This window comes from Macaca fascicularis, chromosome 7 (assembly GCF_037993035.2).
Source record: "Macaca fascicularis isolate 582-1 chromosome 7, T2T-MFA8v1.1".
NCBI classification, from domain to species: Eukaryota; Metazoa; Chordata; class Mammalia; order Primates; family Cercopithecidae; genus Macaca; species Macaca fascicularis.
In genome coordinates this window covers 175,262,790-175,276,658 of record NC_088381.1, presented here as the reverse complement: position 1 = coordinate 175,276,658, position 13,869 = coordinate 175,262,790, and the positions used below count along the sequence as shown (strand labels likewise).

At 41.0% G+C, this 13,869-nt stretch overlaps 1 protein-coding gene and 1 gene segment (V, D, J or C); both read left to right on the top strand.

The window, feature by feature from the left end:
* Positions 1 to 13,869, top strand: part of LOC102132035 (immunoglobulin heavy variable 4-59-like) — a 152,555-nt gene that overhangs the window by 58,165 nt on the left and 80,521 nt on the right.
* LOC107128638 (immunoglobulin heavy variable 3-21) lies at positions 3,405 to 4,486 on the top strand. Its single transcript, XM_045396749.2, has 2 exons — positions 3,405 to 3,529; positions 3,629 to 4,486. The coding sequence occupies exons 1-2, from the start codon at positions 3,484 to 3,486 to the stop codon at positions 4,042 to 4,044; spliced, it is 462 nt and encodes a 153-aa protein (XP_045252684.2). The 5' UTR covers positions 3,405 to 3,483; the 3' UTR covers positions 4,045 to 4,486.

Sequence of the window (13,869 nt, the reverse complement as noted above, 5' to 3'; positions counted from 1 at the left end):
TAACTTCAAACTATACTACAAGACTACAGTAACCAAAACAGCATGGTACTGGTACTAAAACAGAGATATAGACCAGTGGAACAGGATAGAGCCCTTGAAAGTAATACCATACATCTATGACCATCTGATCTTTGACAAACTTGACAAAAACAAGAAATGGGGAAAGGATTCCCTATTTAATAAATGGTGCTGGGAAAACTGGCTCGCCATATGTAGAAAGCTGAAACTGGATACCTTCCTTACACCTTATACAAAAATTAATTCAAGATGGATTAAAGACTTAAATGTTAGACCTAAAACCATAAAAACCCTAGAAGAAAACCTAGGGAATACCATTCAGGACATAGGCATGGGCAAGGACTTCATGACTGAAACGCTAAAAGCAACGGCAACAAAAGCCAAAAGTGACAAATGGGATCTAATTAAACTAAAGAGTTTCTGCACCACAAAAGAAACTATCATCAGATTGAACAGGCAACTTACAGAATGGGAGAAAATTTTTACAATCTACCCGTCTGACAAAGGGCTAAGATTGAGAATCTACAAAGAACTTAAATTTACAAGAAAAAATCAAACAACCCCATCAAAAAGTGGGCAAAGGGTATGAACGTATGAACAGACACTTCTCAAAAGAAGACATTTATGCAGCCAACATACACATGAAAAAATGCTCACTATCACTGCAATCAGAGAAATGCAAATCAAAACCACATTGAGATACCATCTCACGCCAGTTAGAATGGTGATCATTAAAAAGTCAGGAAACAACAGGTGCTGGAGAGGATGTGGAGAAATAGGAATGCTTTTACATTGTTGATGGGACTGTAAACTACTTCAACCATTGTGGAAGACAGTGTGGTGATTCCTCAGGGATCTAGAACTAGAAATATCAATTGACCCAGTCATCCTATTACTGGGCATATACGCAAAGAATGATAAATCATGCTGCTATAAAGACACATGCACACGTATGTTTACTGCGGCACTATTCACAATAGCAAAGACTTGGAACCAACCCAAATGTCCATCAATGATAGACTGAAAATGTGGCACATATACACCATGGAATACTATGCAGCCATAAAAAGGATGAGTTCATGTCCTTTGTAGGGACATGGATAAAGCTAGAAACCATCATTTTGAGCATGCTATCGCAAGAACAGAAAACCAAACACCGCATGTTCTCACTCATAGTTGGGAATTGAACAATGAGATCACTTGGACACAGGAAGGGGAACATCACACACCGGGGCCTGTCGTGGGGTGGGGGAGGGGGAGGGATAGTATTGGGAGATATACCTAATGTAAATGACAAGTTAACGGGTGCAGAACACCCATTGGCACATGTATATGTATGTAACAAACCTGCACGTTGTGTACATGTACCCTGGAACTTAAAGTATAATGTTAAAAAAGATATCATATTCAACTGACAATTGTAAAATTGGTTGAAGGCAAGAGAATAAAGGGATGTTTTCTGACCTGTCATGGGTCCGTATTGTGATCCTGAGTCTGGGTGTCAGCTTTCCAGTGTTTCTGAACTTCCTCCAGATGAGATGTCCGTCTGTGTGTTCTTGCTCTTTTCCCTGGGGAGAGTCCTCTTGTTTTCCCCAGTTGTTCCCTCCCACAGCTCCAATGTTCTATTATGGTGTTATCACCTTCCAGATTTGCTGAACTGACCTGGAGATTAAGGCTCTGATTCAGTAAGAAAGGGGGAGGTAGTTCTCAATGGAACTTAGGTGAAGACCTCTTTTCCCATCTCAGTTCCTAAGGGATTGCCTGAGTGCCCCTAAGATACTGGTTTTGGTGGCTTGCCCCTGCAGAGTAATTTCTTAGTTCTGCAAAGGGGATAAAGGAGGTGGGTCCAAATGCATTTCAGAGTGTAGGTTCTTTTTCTCTCTCAGACAGACACATTGGCAGAGAAAGATTTTTGTGACTTTCACCATTATTGGGAAAAAATGATTCAAGAGGATAGGAAAGCTCTTCAGTATGTGGTCCCTGAGAAATTCACACAATAGATTTACCACACTTGACTTCAAGCAATCCAATATATATGTGTGTTTTCATCTTGTAGTAGCCCACATTTTATATGCCAGACTCTGCCCCAGTTCAGCTCATACCCTGGCCTTGTTACTGCCTACAAGAACTTGCCACTCCCTGGATTTCAGATTTGATGTTTCTCTTAAAACTTCAAGTATTTAAAATATTTTTAAAAATTTGCAAAACCCCATCTTCTCTGTTTATCTGTTATTGTTGATGCTGTTATTGTAAAAAAATAAGCAAAATACATTCTTCATCTATGTACATTTCAAAACTGATTGCAGATTTTTTTGGTAAGACCCAGAGTAATGAAAGAAAGCAAATATTGTATAGCTGCTTAATAGAAAAACAAACTATGGTAAATTTATTCACTAAAATACTACCCATCATTTATAATAAATAAATGCCTGAGACACAGAACAACAAGGTAAAATAGCTAAGTATTTATGTTGAGTAAAATAAGCCAAACAAATAAGAATATATACGATGTAACTTCATTTGTATAAATTCTGATAAATAAAGATATATCTAAAAGTATAATGAAGATTGGTGGTTGCCAGGGGAAATAAGAGAAGAAGGGAAGGGGAGAGAGGAGGAATACAGCAGAACAAGAGTAAATGTTGAGAAGAATTCACTTGTCCACTTTCTTGATAATGATGACAGTCACATCACGTTTATTAATTGTACATTTTAAATATATGAAGTTTATTATCTTTCAATTAAGCCACGTAGAATGTATTACAAGCAAACAAATGGAAATTTAGACAGGCATGGAATAATAGAAAGATACAAAAATATGTTAAATGTCACAAGTACCTGAAAATTAATGTGCCTGGCCCCTAGTTCTCTCCACATTTTCAGGTGAGAGCTGGAATGCGGCAACATCACACATGCTCTTATTACAGAAAGTGGGTTCTGAAAACCGCAGTAGGAACGTCCAGCTTTGTCCTGGAGTTGGTTTAGGGAGCAGTCAGAGCCAGTAACAAGGAGCACAGGGCCAGATACTGGGCTTCACACATCCCAGACAGGAGCTCCTAGATGCATACAGAGTCCCCACCACGTGTGGGTTCACTTCCACATCTGTAAATGGAGAAAATATTGACTCCTACAGAACATAATTTACACAAATATTTAAAGATGAAATAGGGTGATCAGGGCAAAGTGCTTATCACAGTACAATTTCATAATAAGGCAGCATATTTTCCAAATTCCATCATTATCTGCAAACTTCTGCAGGGCACCGTCTTATTATCTAGGTACAGCCTACTCCTCAAGCGTCCCACCCTGAAGCTTGCTATATAGTAGGAGACATGCAAATAGGGTCCTCCCTCTACTGATGAAAACCGACCCAACCCTGACCCTGCAGCTCTGAGAGAGGAGCCTTAGCCCTGGGTTCCAAGGCACTTCCACTTGGGGATCAGCCCTGAACACAGAAGACCCACCATGGAGTTGGGGCTGAGCTGGGTTTTCCTTGTTGCTATTTTAAAAGGTGATTCAGGGAAAACTTGAGAGATTGAGTGTGAGTGGATATGAGAGAAACAGTGGGTTTGTGTGGCAGTTTCTGACCAGGCTTTCTCTTTATTTGCAGGTGTCCAGTGTGAGGTGCAGCTGGTGGAGTCTGGGGGAGGCTTGGTCCAGCCTGGAGGGTCCCTGAGACTCTCCTGTGCAGCCTCTGGATTCACCTTCAGTAGTTACGGCATGAGCTGGGTCCGCCAGGCTCCGGGAAAGGGGCTGGAATGGGTCTCATCCATTAGTAGTGCTAGTAGTTACATATACTACGCTGACTCCGTGAAGGGCCGATTCACCATCTCCAGAGACAACGCCAAGAACTCGCTGTCTCTTCAAATGAACAGTCTGAGAGCCGAGGACACGGCCGTGTATTACTGTACTAGAGACACAGTGAGGCGAGGTCAGTGCGAGCCCAGACACAAACCCCCCTGCAGGGGTCCCCGTGACCACCAGGGGGCGCCCGGGACACAAACCTCCCTGCAGGGGTCCCCGTGACCACCAGGGGGCGCCCGGACACTGAGCTCGGGGCTGTTTCCGGGGCAGGAGCCGGTGCTGCTAAGGCCTGGCTTCCTGTCATGGTCTGCGGCTGCCTCATTGTCAAATTTCCCCAGGGAACGTCTCCAGATTTACAGTTCTGTACTAACAGTTCATGTCTGTAAATGCAAAACGTTTTTGTCCTTTTTGTTTCTTTGTTTTTTGTAACAGGAAGACACACCCTCACCTCCATAGAAACAACAGTGCCACTCTGGGTGCGGATAATCCTCCTGTGATCAGCAGGATGAAAGTCCCGAGGACTCTCAGGGGAACCTGGAGAGTGTTTGCCAGTTAGACTCAGGGCAGAGACCTCCATGGGAATCTCTGATTAGAACAGGCTTTGAGTTCTGATGGGAACCAAGAGAGACGCTCACTCAGGGTCGGGGTCCTTAAAACCTGATGGTTTTCACAGTTATACCCCCTCGTCTTGTAAAACTGTGCACATCTGACTCAGACTGATTCAGTTGACAGTCTCTCTCTATATATTCTCTCTCTCACGCACACACAAGCACGCGCACACACACACACACGTCCTACAATGAAAAGATCATATGATCAAGTAACAATATGATGGCTGCTCTGAGCCAAAAGTAGAAGGCTCAAAATAAAACCTATCTTGTCAGCATCTTGATCTTGGAGTTCACAGCACGGATAAATGAAATAAAATGAATGCTGCATGAGTCAACAAGTATGATAGTTTGTAATGGCAGCTTAAACTGATGAAAGAAAATTTAGGGTTCAGAAGTGGAATTCTGATGTTACAATTATTTAAACATTGTGAAAGCAGCTTGGAATTGGGTTGTGTGTAAAATGATGGATACCATTGACATACATGAAGAAATTTTTATATTGAGGGTCATTCTGATAGACAGAAATGAGTAGAGTGGTTTTGGAAAGTGGAGGAACGGTGATCCTTATAATAAATTTGTTAAAAAGAACTTGGCTGGACTGTGGTATAAAATTTAGTGGATGATAACTTGTGACTAGTGAGAACTTGTGAGTAGCTGAGAATAATTCTAAGTAAAGTGTTGAAGGTATTTTGCTTGGTTTCTCCTGAGTGCTTATAATAAGTGAGGTAGATAAATTAAAATCAGAAAAGCTATAAACTAAAAAGAATACAAAAGCTGAAGGCTTAGAAAATTCCCAACCTATCCATATTGCAAAAATCAGAAAGCGTATTCTACAAAGAACACTGAGTATATGGCTCAAATATCACTCAGTAAGAAGCCTAAGATACTCTATGAAAAGAAACATTTCCAGTTTTAAAGAACGAGAATTGACCCAAGTAAATTTGAAGAATACTGTTAGATTTTTCAGATTTAATGGCCTGGAATAATAGAGCTATTTGGCTGCAAATGTACATGATTCTTCTTGAAGGGAGAAAAATAAGCTTTAAATTTATTTAGAAACCATCAGACCACTGCCTTTATTTTAACAGACTAGAAAACCTGTTTCTAAAATCTTGAGGAAGAAACCACCCAACAGAGGCTTGGGTTGGGAGCACCCAGCAAGCCCTGTGTGTAGGGCTGATGAGGCCTTTGACATGGGAGCTTGGCCCAGCAGTGCCTCAGGAGCGGTGCCTCTGCCTGCAGCCTTGGAGTTGATTCTGCTGCCCCAATAAGTGGAGAAGGAAAAAGATCTTTCTGGAGAAGATTACACTGGGGGCTTAAAGCCTATGGCAATTTGTTTTGCTATGCATTGTATTTGCTGGAGACATACCACCCATTTTGCCCCCTATTTTTTTTCCTTTGGCAATGAAACTATCTATTCTATGCTTAATTTTACAGGACACAGCAGAGGCTGTATCCTGGGTGACAAGATTCAGCATGAAAGGCTCCTATTACCTGAGCCTGATGCATCACTGATCTGTGGCCATCAGTTTCTTAGGTTCATATCACTTTAAGGGACCAAGTACAAATGTCTATGGCGTATGTCATTCTTAAACTGCAGAAATGGTGTCGAGGAAGAAGGTGAAGATGAGAGAGCAGGAGAAATTATGAAAATCCAGATAGCATCTTCTCTTCTAGAGTGGAAGGTACACTAGTACTTTTATGAAACAATAAAATAGATGAAATGTGTCATCATCATGGAGTGTCTCACAGGGGCAGTGCACAGATAAATTTCTAAATATATCATCAGGTAGGTGTGATGGATGAGGCTTATTTCCACACAGGGAGCCCATAAATACCCAGATAAGTAAAAAATCCAACACCTGGAAAGAAAAATGCCTCATCTTGACATCACAAACCCATCTCAGTAAGTTTGAGGAGTAACGTGGAAATGAAAAGGAAAATTCAAAAACACATTTATCATGATATTTTTGGCACATGTTTGAACATTAAAACAGAATTGTCCACAATTTTAGGAAAACCACCCCATGACACCGAATCATTACACTCATCGAAACACCACTGAGTCAACGGAGTTCTAACTGTGAGCAGGTCAGTCAGTACTGGGGCCTCGGGAGAATCAAGGCTCTCGGGTACATTTTACAGAACCCAGAATTGAATCATACGATCTATAGCCAAAAGATCTTTGACAAACTTCACAAAAATTAACAACAAGATACACCAGAAAAAGGACATCCCATTCAATAAATGGTGCCGGGGAAATTGGAAACCAACATGCAGAAGAACAAAACTAGACCCCTACCCTCAACTCACACACACTCAACACAAAATGAATTAAAGACTCCTGCATGAGACCTCAAACTATAAATGTACTCAAATAAAATACCAGGACAACTCTTCTGGGCATTGACCTAGGTAAAGAATTTATGACTAACACCAGCAAAGCACATCCAAGAAAAAAATAGACAAATGAGAATTAAACTAAAGAGATATTTCACAGCAACAGAGTGAACAGGCAAGTTGCAGAATGACAGAAAATTTTTGCACACCTTGCCTGTGACAAGAAACTAATATGAAGAATTTACAAGGAATTAAGCTCTACAACAACAATGGGAAGAAGAACTAAATAACCCCATTAAAATGAGCAAAGGACATGAGTAGACATTTCCAAAGAACACATACAAATGGATAATACATATATAAACAATGCTCAACATCACTAACCATCAGGGAAATGCAAATTAAAACCACAATCAGATATTATCTTACAAAAGCCACAGTGACTATTATTAAAATCTCAAAAGTATCAGATGTTGGTGAGGATGGAAAGTAACAGTAACTCATCAACACTGTAGATGAGAATGTGGACGAGGACAACCTCTATGGAAAATGGTACGGAGTCTTCCCAAAAAACTGTAAATAGAACTGCCATTTGATTCAGCAATCCCACTATAGGGTAACTATCCAAAGGAAAATAAATCATTATTTCAAAAAGATATCCATGCTTCTATGTTTACCACAAAACTATTCTTAATAGCACATATGTCAACCCGAGTGTCCACCAACAGATGATTTTATAAAAGAACATAGCACACAAGCCCAATTCAATACTAGTCAACCATGATAAGAAATGAAACTGTGTCTTTTGCAGCAAGAAGCCTAGAACTGGGGACAATATAATTAGTGAACTAACTCACAAACAGAAAGTCACATGTCACACGTTATTACTTATAAGTGGGAGGTAACAGTGTGTCCACAAGGATATGGAGAGAGAAATGAGGGACACTGAAGGCTTAGAAGGATGGGAGGTGGAAGGTGGGAGCATGAGGAGACATTACCTAGTGGGTACAATGTACATTATTTGGGTGATAGTACACTAAAAGCTGAGACCATTGTGGAATATATTCATGTGCAAAAGTTGCACTCATAGCACTTAAATTTATACAAGTAAATGTACAAACAAAAAATTAAAAATATAAAATAATTAACAGTTGAACCAATGACCTTAAAATTAAAATTTAGACTGGGCATGGCGGCTCACGCCTGTAATCCCACCGCTTTGGTAGGTCGAAGCAGGTGGATAATGAGGTCAGGAGTTTGAGACCAGCCTGGCCAACACAGTGAAACCCCATCTACTAAAAATACAAAAATTAACCTGGCGTGCTGGCAGGCACCAGTAATCCCAGCTACTTGGGAGCCTGAGGCAGGAGAATTGCGTGAACCTAGGAGGTAGAGGTTGCAATGAGCCGAGATCGTGTCACTACACTCTAGCCTGGGTGACAGAGCAAGACTCCTTCTAAAATAAAATAAAATAAAATAAAATAAAATAAAATAAAATGTAAAAAATGATCAATAAATGAAATTACTATCAGTTGAACCTCTTTAAAATTAAAGACGTTTTCTACTCAAGTAACTATAAGAACATGAATGTCAAGTTTCAGATGGGAAACTATTTGCAAATCATATAACCACCAATTTAATTATAATAATAACTCTCAGGACTCAACTGTGAAAAAAAAGAAAATAAAAAGAAACAACCCATGGATAAAATAGGCAACGGTTTGTACAGAAATTTCATCAAAGACGATGTGCAGATGACACATAAGCATATGAACAGGCTCTTAACAGGATTTTCCATTAGAGAAATTCAAATCAAGCCCCCAATGCGACACCACTACACACCTTTTAGAATGGCTGAAATTAAGAAGAAATACAGGTAATACCAATGCTGGTGAGCATGCCAGGTTTCTAGTGTCTACGACATTGTTAATGGGAATGCAAAATGAAAGAGCTACTCTGGAAAATCATTTTTAGTTGTTTCTACTATCAAACATGCCCTTAACACATGACCTAAATATCCCACTCTTGAATTTTGCTTCAGAGAAATACAATCTTATATTCATATAAAACCTCTATTCAAATATTCAAGATATTGTGTGTGTGTATGTGTGTTTGTGTGTGTGTTAGAAACTAAAAATAACATAAATGTCTCAAAATCTGAATAGATGAAAAAACTAGGAAGCAACTATAAATTTGAACACCATCAGCAAAAAAAAAAAAAAAAGAAAAATATCAAATGATCGATTCAGAAACCATTATAGCTGAACTCCAGGCATTATGCTAAGTGAGAGAAGTCAGTCTCAAAGATCGAAGGGACACAGCTGTAAGCAGCACTGTCAACCCCAGGTGTCAGTGGTTTGGGCTGGGCTCTCTCTGTCTCTTTCCTGACCAGGCCCAGATGTTGAGCTCCAGCACTTGCAGATGGAAAATTCTATTATATTCAACCATGCACTGAGTTTTGAATTGCTTCACAGACTGAACCAAACAAACATGGGCTCCATTGAAGAGTGTCTGGCATTTGTTTCAACCACAAGAGAACTTTCCCCAGCTCTCCCCGTCCTTGGTTCTCTCCTGCAAGCCAGTAGCCCTGCAGTGTAGCCTGCATCTCCCGTGCATCCACCAATCTCCTTCCAAGGGCCTTCCACCACAGCCTCCACTGTTTTTGAGAGCACTGGCAGACTTTCAATTTTTCCACATTCTGTTGTTACTGAAGTTAGGATGTTTAGGAGTAATTAAGAATCATATGTTATGACTGAATTCCATTGCCCCCTCTCTCCTGGGACAGAGCTCCTCAACAAGGTTCTGCAGGTGGAGACAAAGTTGAGCTGTTTTATCCCTCAGCCTAGGACCTGAGAGCTCAGGGGAGGGTCGGGCAGAAGCTTCCCACCTTCTCAGCAGTCTGGTTCTGGTGGGGAGAACCTCTGCCATAGGACAGAGCTAGAAACCAGGGACCTAATGTTTCCAGTGGCACTGGACCCAGGACAGAGCCTCCATCCATGAGTGGGGCTCCATGGAAGAAGTGAGTCTCTGGCTCTCAGTAGCTCTTGTCCAGAACTGAGCCTCAGCATCACGTGATGTGGGCAGGGTCAGCGGGCCAATGTCCTGGCCCCTGGGGAAGAGTTTCCTCTGGTGGGAGCTGGTAGACGGTGTCCTGTCTTCTTGGCTGCATCTTCTGTAGTGGAGGTTACGTCATGCTAAGCTTGGATGTGGAAGGAAGTAGGAGCATCTTAGATAAAATATAATGACTGACCTTACTGAGTTTTCTAGATTTTCCTGAATAAATGTTTCTTCACTTGCTGTTTGCTGTCAGAGAATTTCCAACCCCTGTAATTTTGCAAAATAATTTTCACTGCTCTCATGAGAGCATGGATTCATTGAGCCCCTCATGCTGTCAAAGAGAAATAGTAGAATATTTTTTTCACTTTTTAGAGAACACTCATGGGTTATAAAATAATGAGTTGACTTTTCCTCCAACACTTTACAGATACCAGCAATTTTCCTCTTGCTTGTAAGGTTTTAACCAGAAGAAAGCTGTCATCATCTTTTCTGTTCTTTCGAAAGAAATGCCCCCTCTACTCACCTCCACTTGCCTGTGTGTATTTCTATTTGTCTTTTCTTTTCATCAGCTTTAATAATTTTAGCTAAATGTGTGTGTGGGCAGAGGGGGCGGGGCGGCGGGGACAGGGTGTGTTACTCTGCTGTTCTGTGTTCTCTGAGATGCACGGATTCACGGTTTACTCTGTCTCCATTTTGGGGAACACAATTAGAAAAAATATATGTGTTAATCCAGAAACAAGCCTCCCTGAAGGGGGAACAGGACCACCTGGGGGCGCTCAGGATCCACTGAGCACCAGAGCCAGCCTCAGGGCAGGTGCAGATGGGGGTTAAGGTCTGGTTTCCTGTCAGCCCTGTGGCTTCCTCTCCACAAAACAGTTTCCTCTGGGGCACTTCTCTGGATTCCTCATCCTGTTCTTCCTGTGAAGTCTCTGAAGAAGAAACATTTGTCGGAACAAGAGAAAAATTTTCTCACGTGCACCAAAGGCAGAGTCACCTACAGTCACTGATGCCTGTTTCTCAATGTCAGTAAGTTATCAAAGCTTCTGAATTTAGTCAGCTAAATCTAGAAAAGGTGCGGTGTTTAACTCAACACTGCAGCCCAGCTCAACAGAACTCCAAGGGCCAGTGGGCAGCAGGCAGGATACAGTGCATGCCGGGCTTTGGGGCAAAGGGAGTTCACATCCAGTGCAAGAGAAGAAAGGCCCCCTTGGTGGTCACTGTCAGGGCTCCAAGCCCACAGTTCCAATTGTAGGTGACCCCATGCAAAAGAAGAGACACCCTACCAATGATTAGTGTGGGTGTCAAGTCTGACAGTGCCACACTCACACCTCAGGGGATCATGGAAAGATTTACCAACACTGTTATTGTCTGCTGAGAGCAGCACAGGCCTCTCAAGACATTCCAAGCTGCAATTTCCTCAACGGAACAGGAAAGGAGGCTGGATCAGGGCTTTAAAATGATCTGATGGTGGGGTCGGAGGGGGTGTTTCTACTCACGAGAAGGAGCTTGTGTGATTTAATCCTCACACTGGCATCAAATAAGGGAGCTTCCATGATTTCTTACTAGATTTCCCATGTGTGGGGCAAAAGGAGGAGGAAGAATAAACCTTAATTCATCAGCAGCGAGGCACCAAAAGTAGGACCTGACACTTTGTTCTTTCTAGCAGCTTAAGAAAATGAGTGAAAAAGAGAGATGTGTCTACTATGTGTGAAAAGCAAACAGATCTAAAGAAAATAAAAGTTTTTATTACGGTAAGCACATAATAAAAAGAAAGAGAAGAGTGAATGAGAGGCAGAGGTGCTGAATCAATGTCCTGGGTGGGGCCTTTTCGTTATCCACAGTCATCAGTTTGTTCTGAAGGTCTCAGGTCAGCTTCCTGCTTCAAAATATCACAGGCCATTTTAGGGTATATAAAAATCCTTATAGGATATCCACAGTTTGTCATACTTAAGTAGTCTAATAATTAGATGAAGTTCTGAATTTAATCCTCAGTTGTGTTAAATAATAAACAATACCACCATCTACAAATTAGGAAACTGAGACTATATTTTTATCAAGGGTTACAGCCATCCCACAGGCTGGAAAGCATAGTTTGGGTAAAGATGAGAGACTGACACTCCCAAGAAGGGTTTGGGCAGAAGCTTTATGCTGAACGTGTTGGCTAAACAGACACAATCCACAGGTTACAGGAGGGGCTACTGATGTTCACGGAGGTGGTGCTGACACATGCACACTGAACAAACATGCATGCAGCATATGAGCCCTGTTCACTCACCAGTGGTGACTGAGGATTTATATTCATTACAGACAGGCCCTATGTGCAAATAGCAGAAGCAGAGACACAGAGGCACTCAGTGTGCAGCCTCTGCAAATGGCTAGAGCCAGGCCATGGTGAGTGGTCTCTCATCAGGTGAAAGTTCGTGATATTAAATGTTCAATCAAAGCCGGGATTATGGCTTGTGGAACAGGGGTCAGTTCATCAGGGGATGGGCTGCAATTATCCTCACAGTGCTTGTCTCAGTGCCCGTGCTTACTGAGCCACTAGAGAAAAGGAATATTCTATTGGCAGTTAAAACATAGTTTATCTTTTAAGTGTATGAGAGAGTGGCAAAATCCTTGCCTGGCATGGCCTTCGGTCTTGTTTATATTTTGACATCTTACTGCCACAGAGAGTCTGTTCTGTCATTCTTATGATCTCTATTTTAACATGAGGATTAGTCATTGCTGTGTCTAAACCACAAAGGGGAGTAGGTATAATGAGGCGTGTGTGATCTCTTGTTTTGTCATGACTGGAAACAGTGTTTAGATTTTTGGGGGTTCCCTAGGCCAAGAGATAGACTATTTAATGAGTCGGGGGTATAAGGGATTTATTTTTAGTTTCCAGTTTATAAATATGAACCCAACTATTGACATTCTGCAATTTCACTGCTGTGTTGTGGTTAAAAGTACCTGGTGAAATTCACTCCAAAGTGGTTCAAGAGCAATATCCTACCCTGATGTTTCTTACAATAGATACAATTCCCTGGTTTAATGTTATTAAAGGCTATTGAAAAGATGTAGGGAAATGATGGTTTAATCTGTTGATGAATGGAGTGGGTAAAATGCAGTCATCACTTTCAATACTTTGTCATGCATTCATGTAACAGAACAGAGGTGAGCACTGGGGTAAATCTCTGAATGTATGGGCCTTCCAGCTACCAAATCATAGGCTAATAACTGATGTCTCCCTGAGGGGGTTAACTATAAGGCTGTCTTGCTAGGGAGAGAAACTTTGGCCAAGGAAGTTCAAGATTTTCTTAAGGTTTTCACAATTTTAGTTTAAGGATGACAATTTTCTTCAACATTTTCAGGAGATTGTGGAGGGGACGGATGCTGTGTTGTATACATAATTCTAATGCCTTCCATATTCAGATAATATTATAAACTCCTGACTGATAAGACTGCTTGCTTGGTGTGATAACCCACTACAATATGTATACTTTTAGATGTTATGCCATGTCATTTTTCCTTTGGTTTTTACTTTCTAAGTTACATTAGTCAGGTCTCTAAAATGTAGGAGTGCATCTAAAATTTGTTATTTTGTTGTGCATTTTTACATGTTCCAGAAGATGTGAGGAATTTCTTTGTGTGAACAGCATCCCACATCCCAAAGTCAGGCACTCCTCTGGAACATGGCTTTAATGCTTGTCTCTGGCTTGTTGGCGAGCTATGTTGGTGGCAATAACTTCTGCCTTCCGGACTGACTTTACATCAGGTAGAAGAACAAATTGTGAATGAAAGTTTGCACTACCCAATTAAATGCATAACCTCCAGTTTCGTTACTGATGTATGATGCATCAGAGATGGCATTAGATCAAGGATTTCAATAGGAATCTAATCTAAAAGATGTAAACAAATTTTCCTAATTTAGATAATATTCAGATATGTTATTTTTATTGTAATGTCTCTATATGATTATGTGTGGCTATTTGGACCAAGAGTAAAGGAAAATAATTTTAACTGAATAAAAATGAGAGAAAGCACAACCTAATGAAATGGA

What these genes read in the sequence shown, in the direction of transcription:
- LOC107128638 (XM_045396749.2), top strand. Translation starts at nt 3,484, where the DNA reads ATGGAGTTGGGGCTGAGCTGGGTTTTCCTTGTTGCTATTTTAAAAG. An exon ending in CCTTGTTGCTATTTTAAAAG is followed by an intron (nt 3,530 to 3,628) that starts GTGATTCAGGGA and finishes CTTTATTTGCAG; the next exon opens with GTGTCCAGTGTGAGGTGCAG.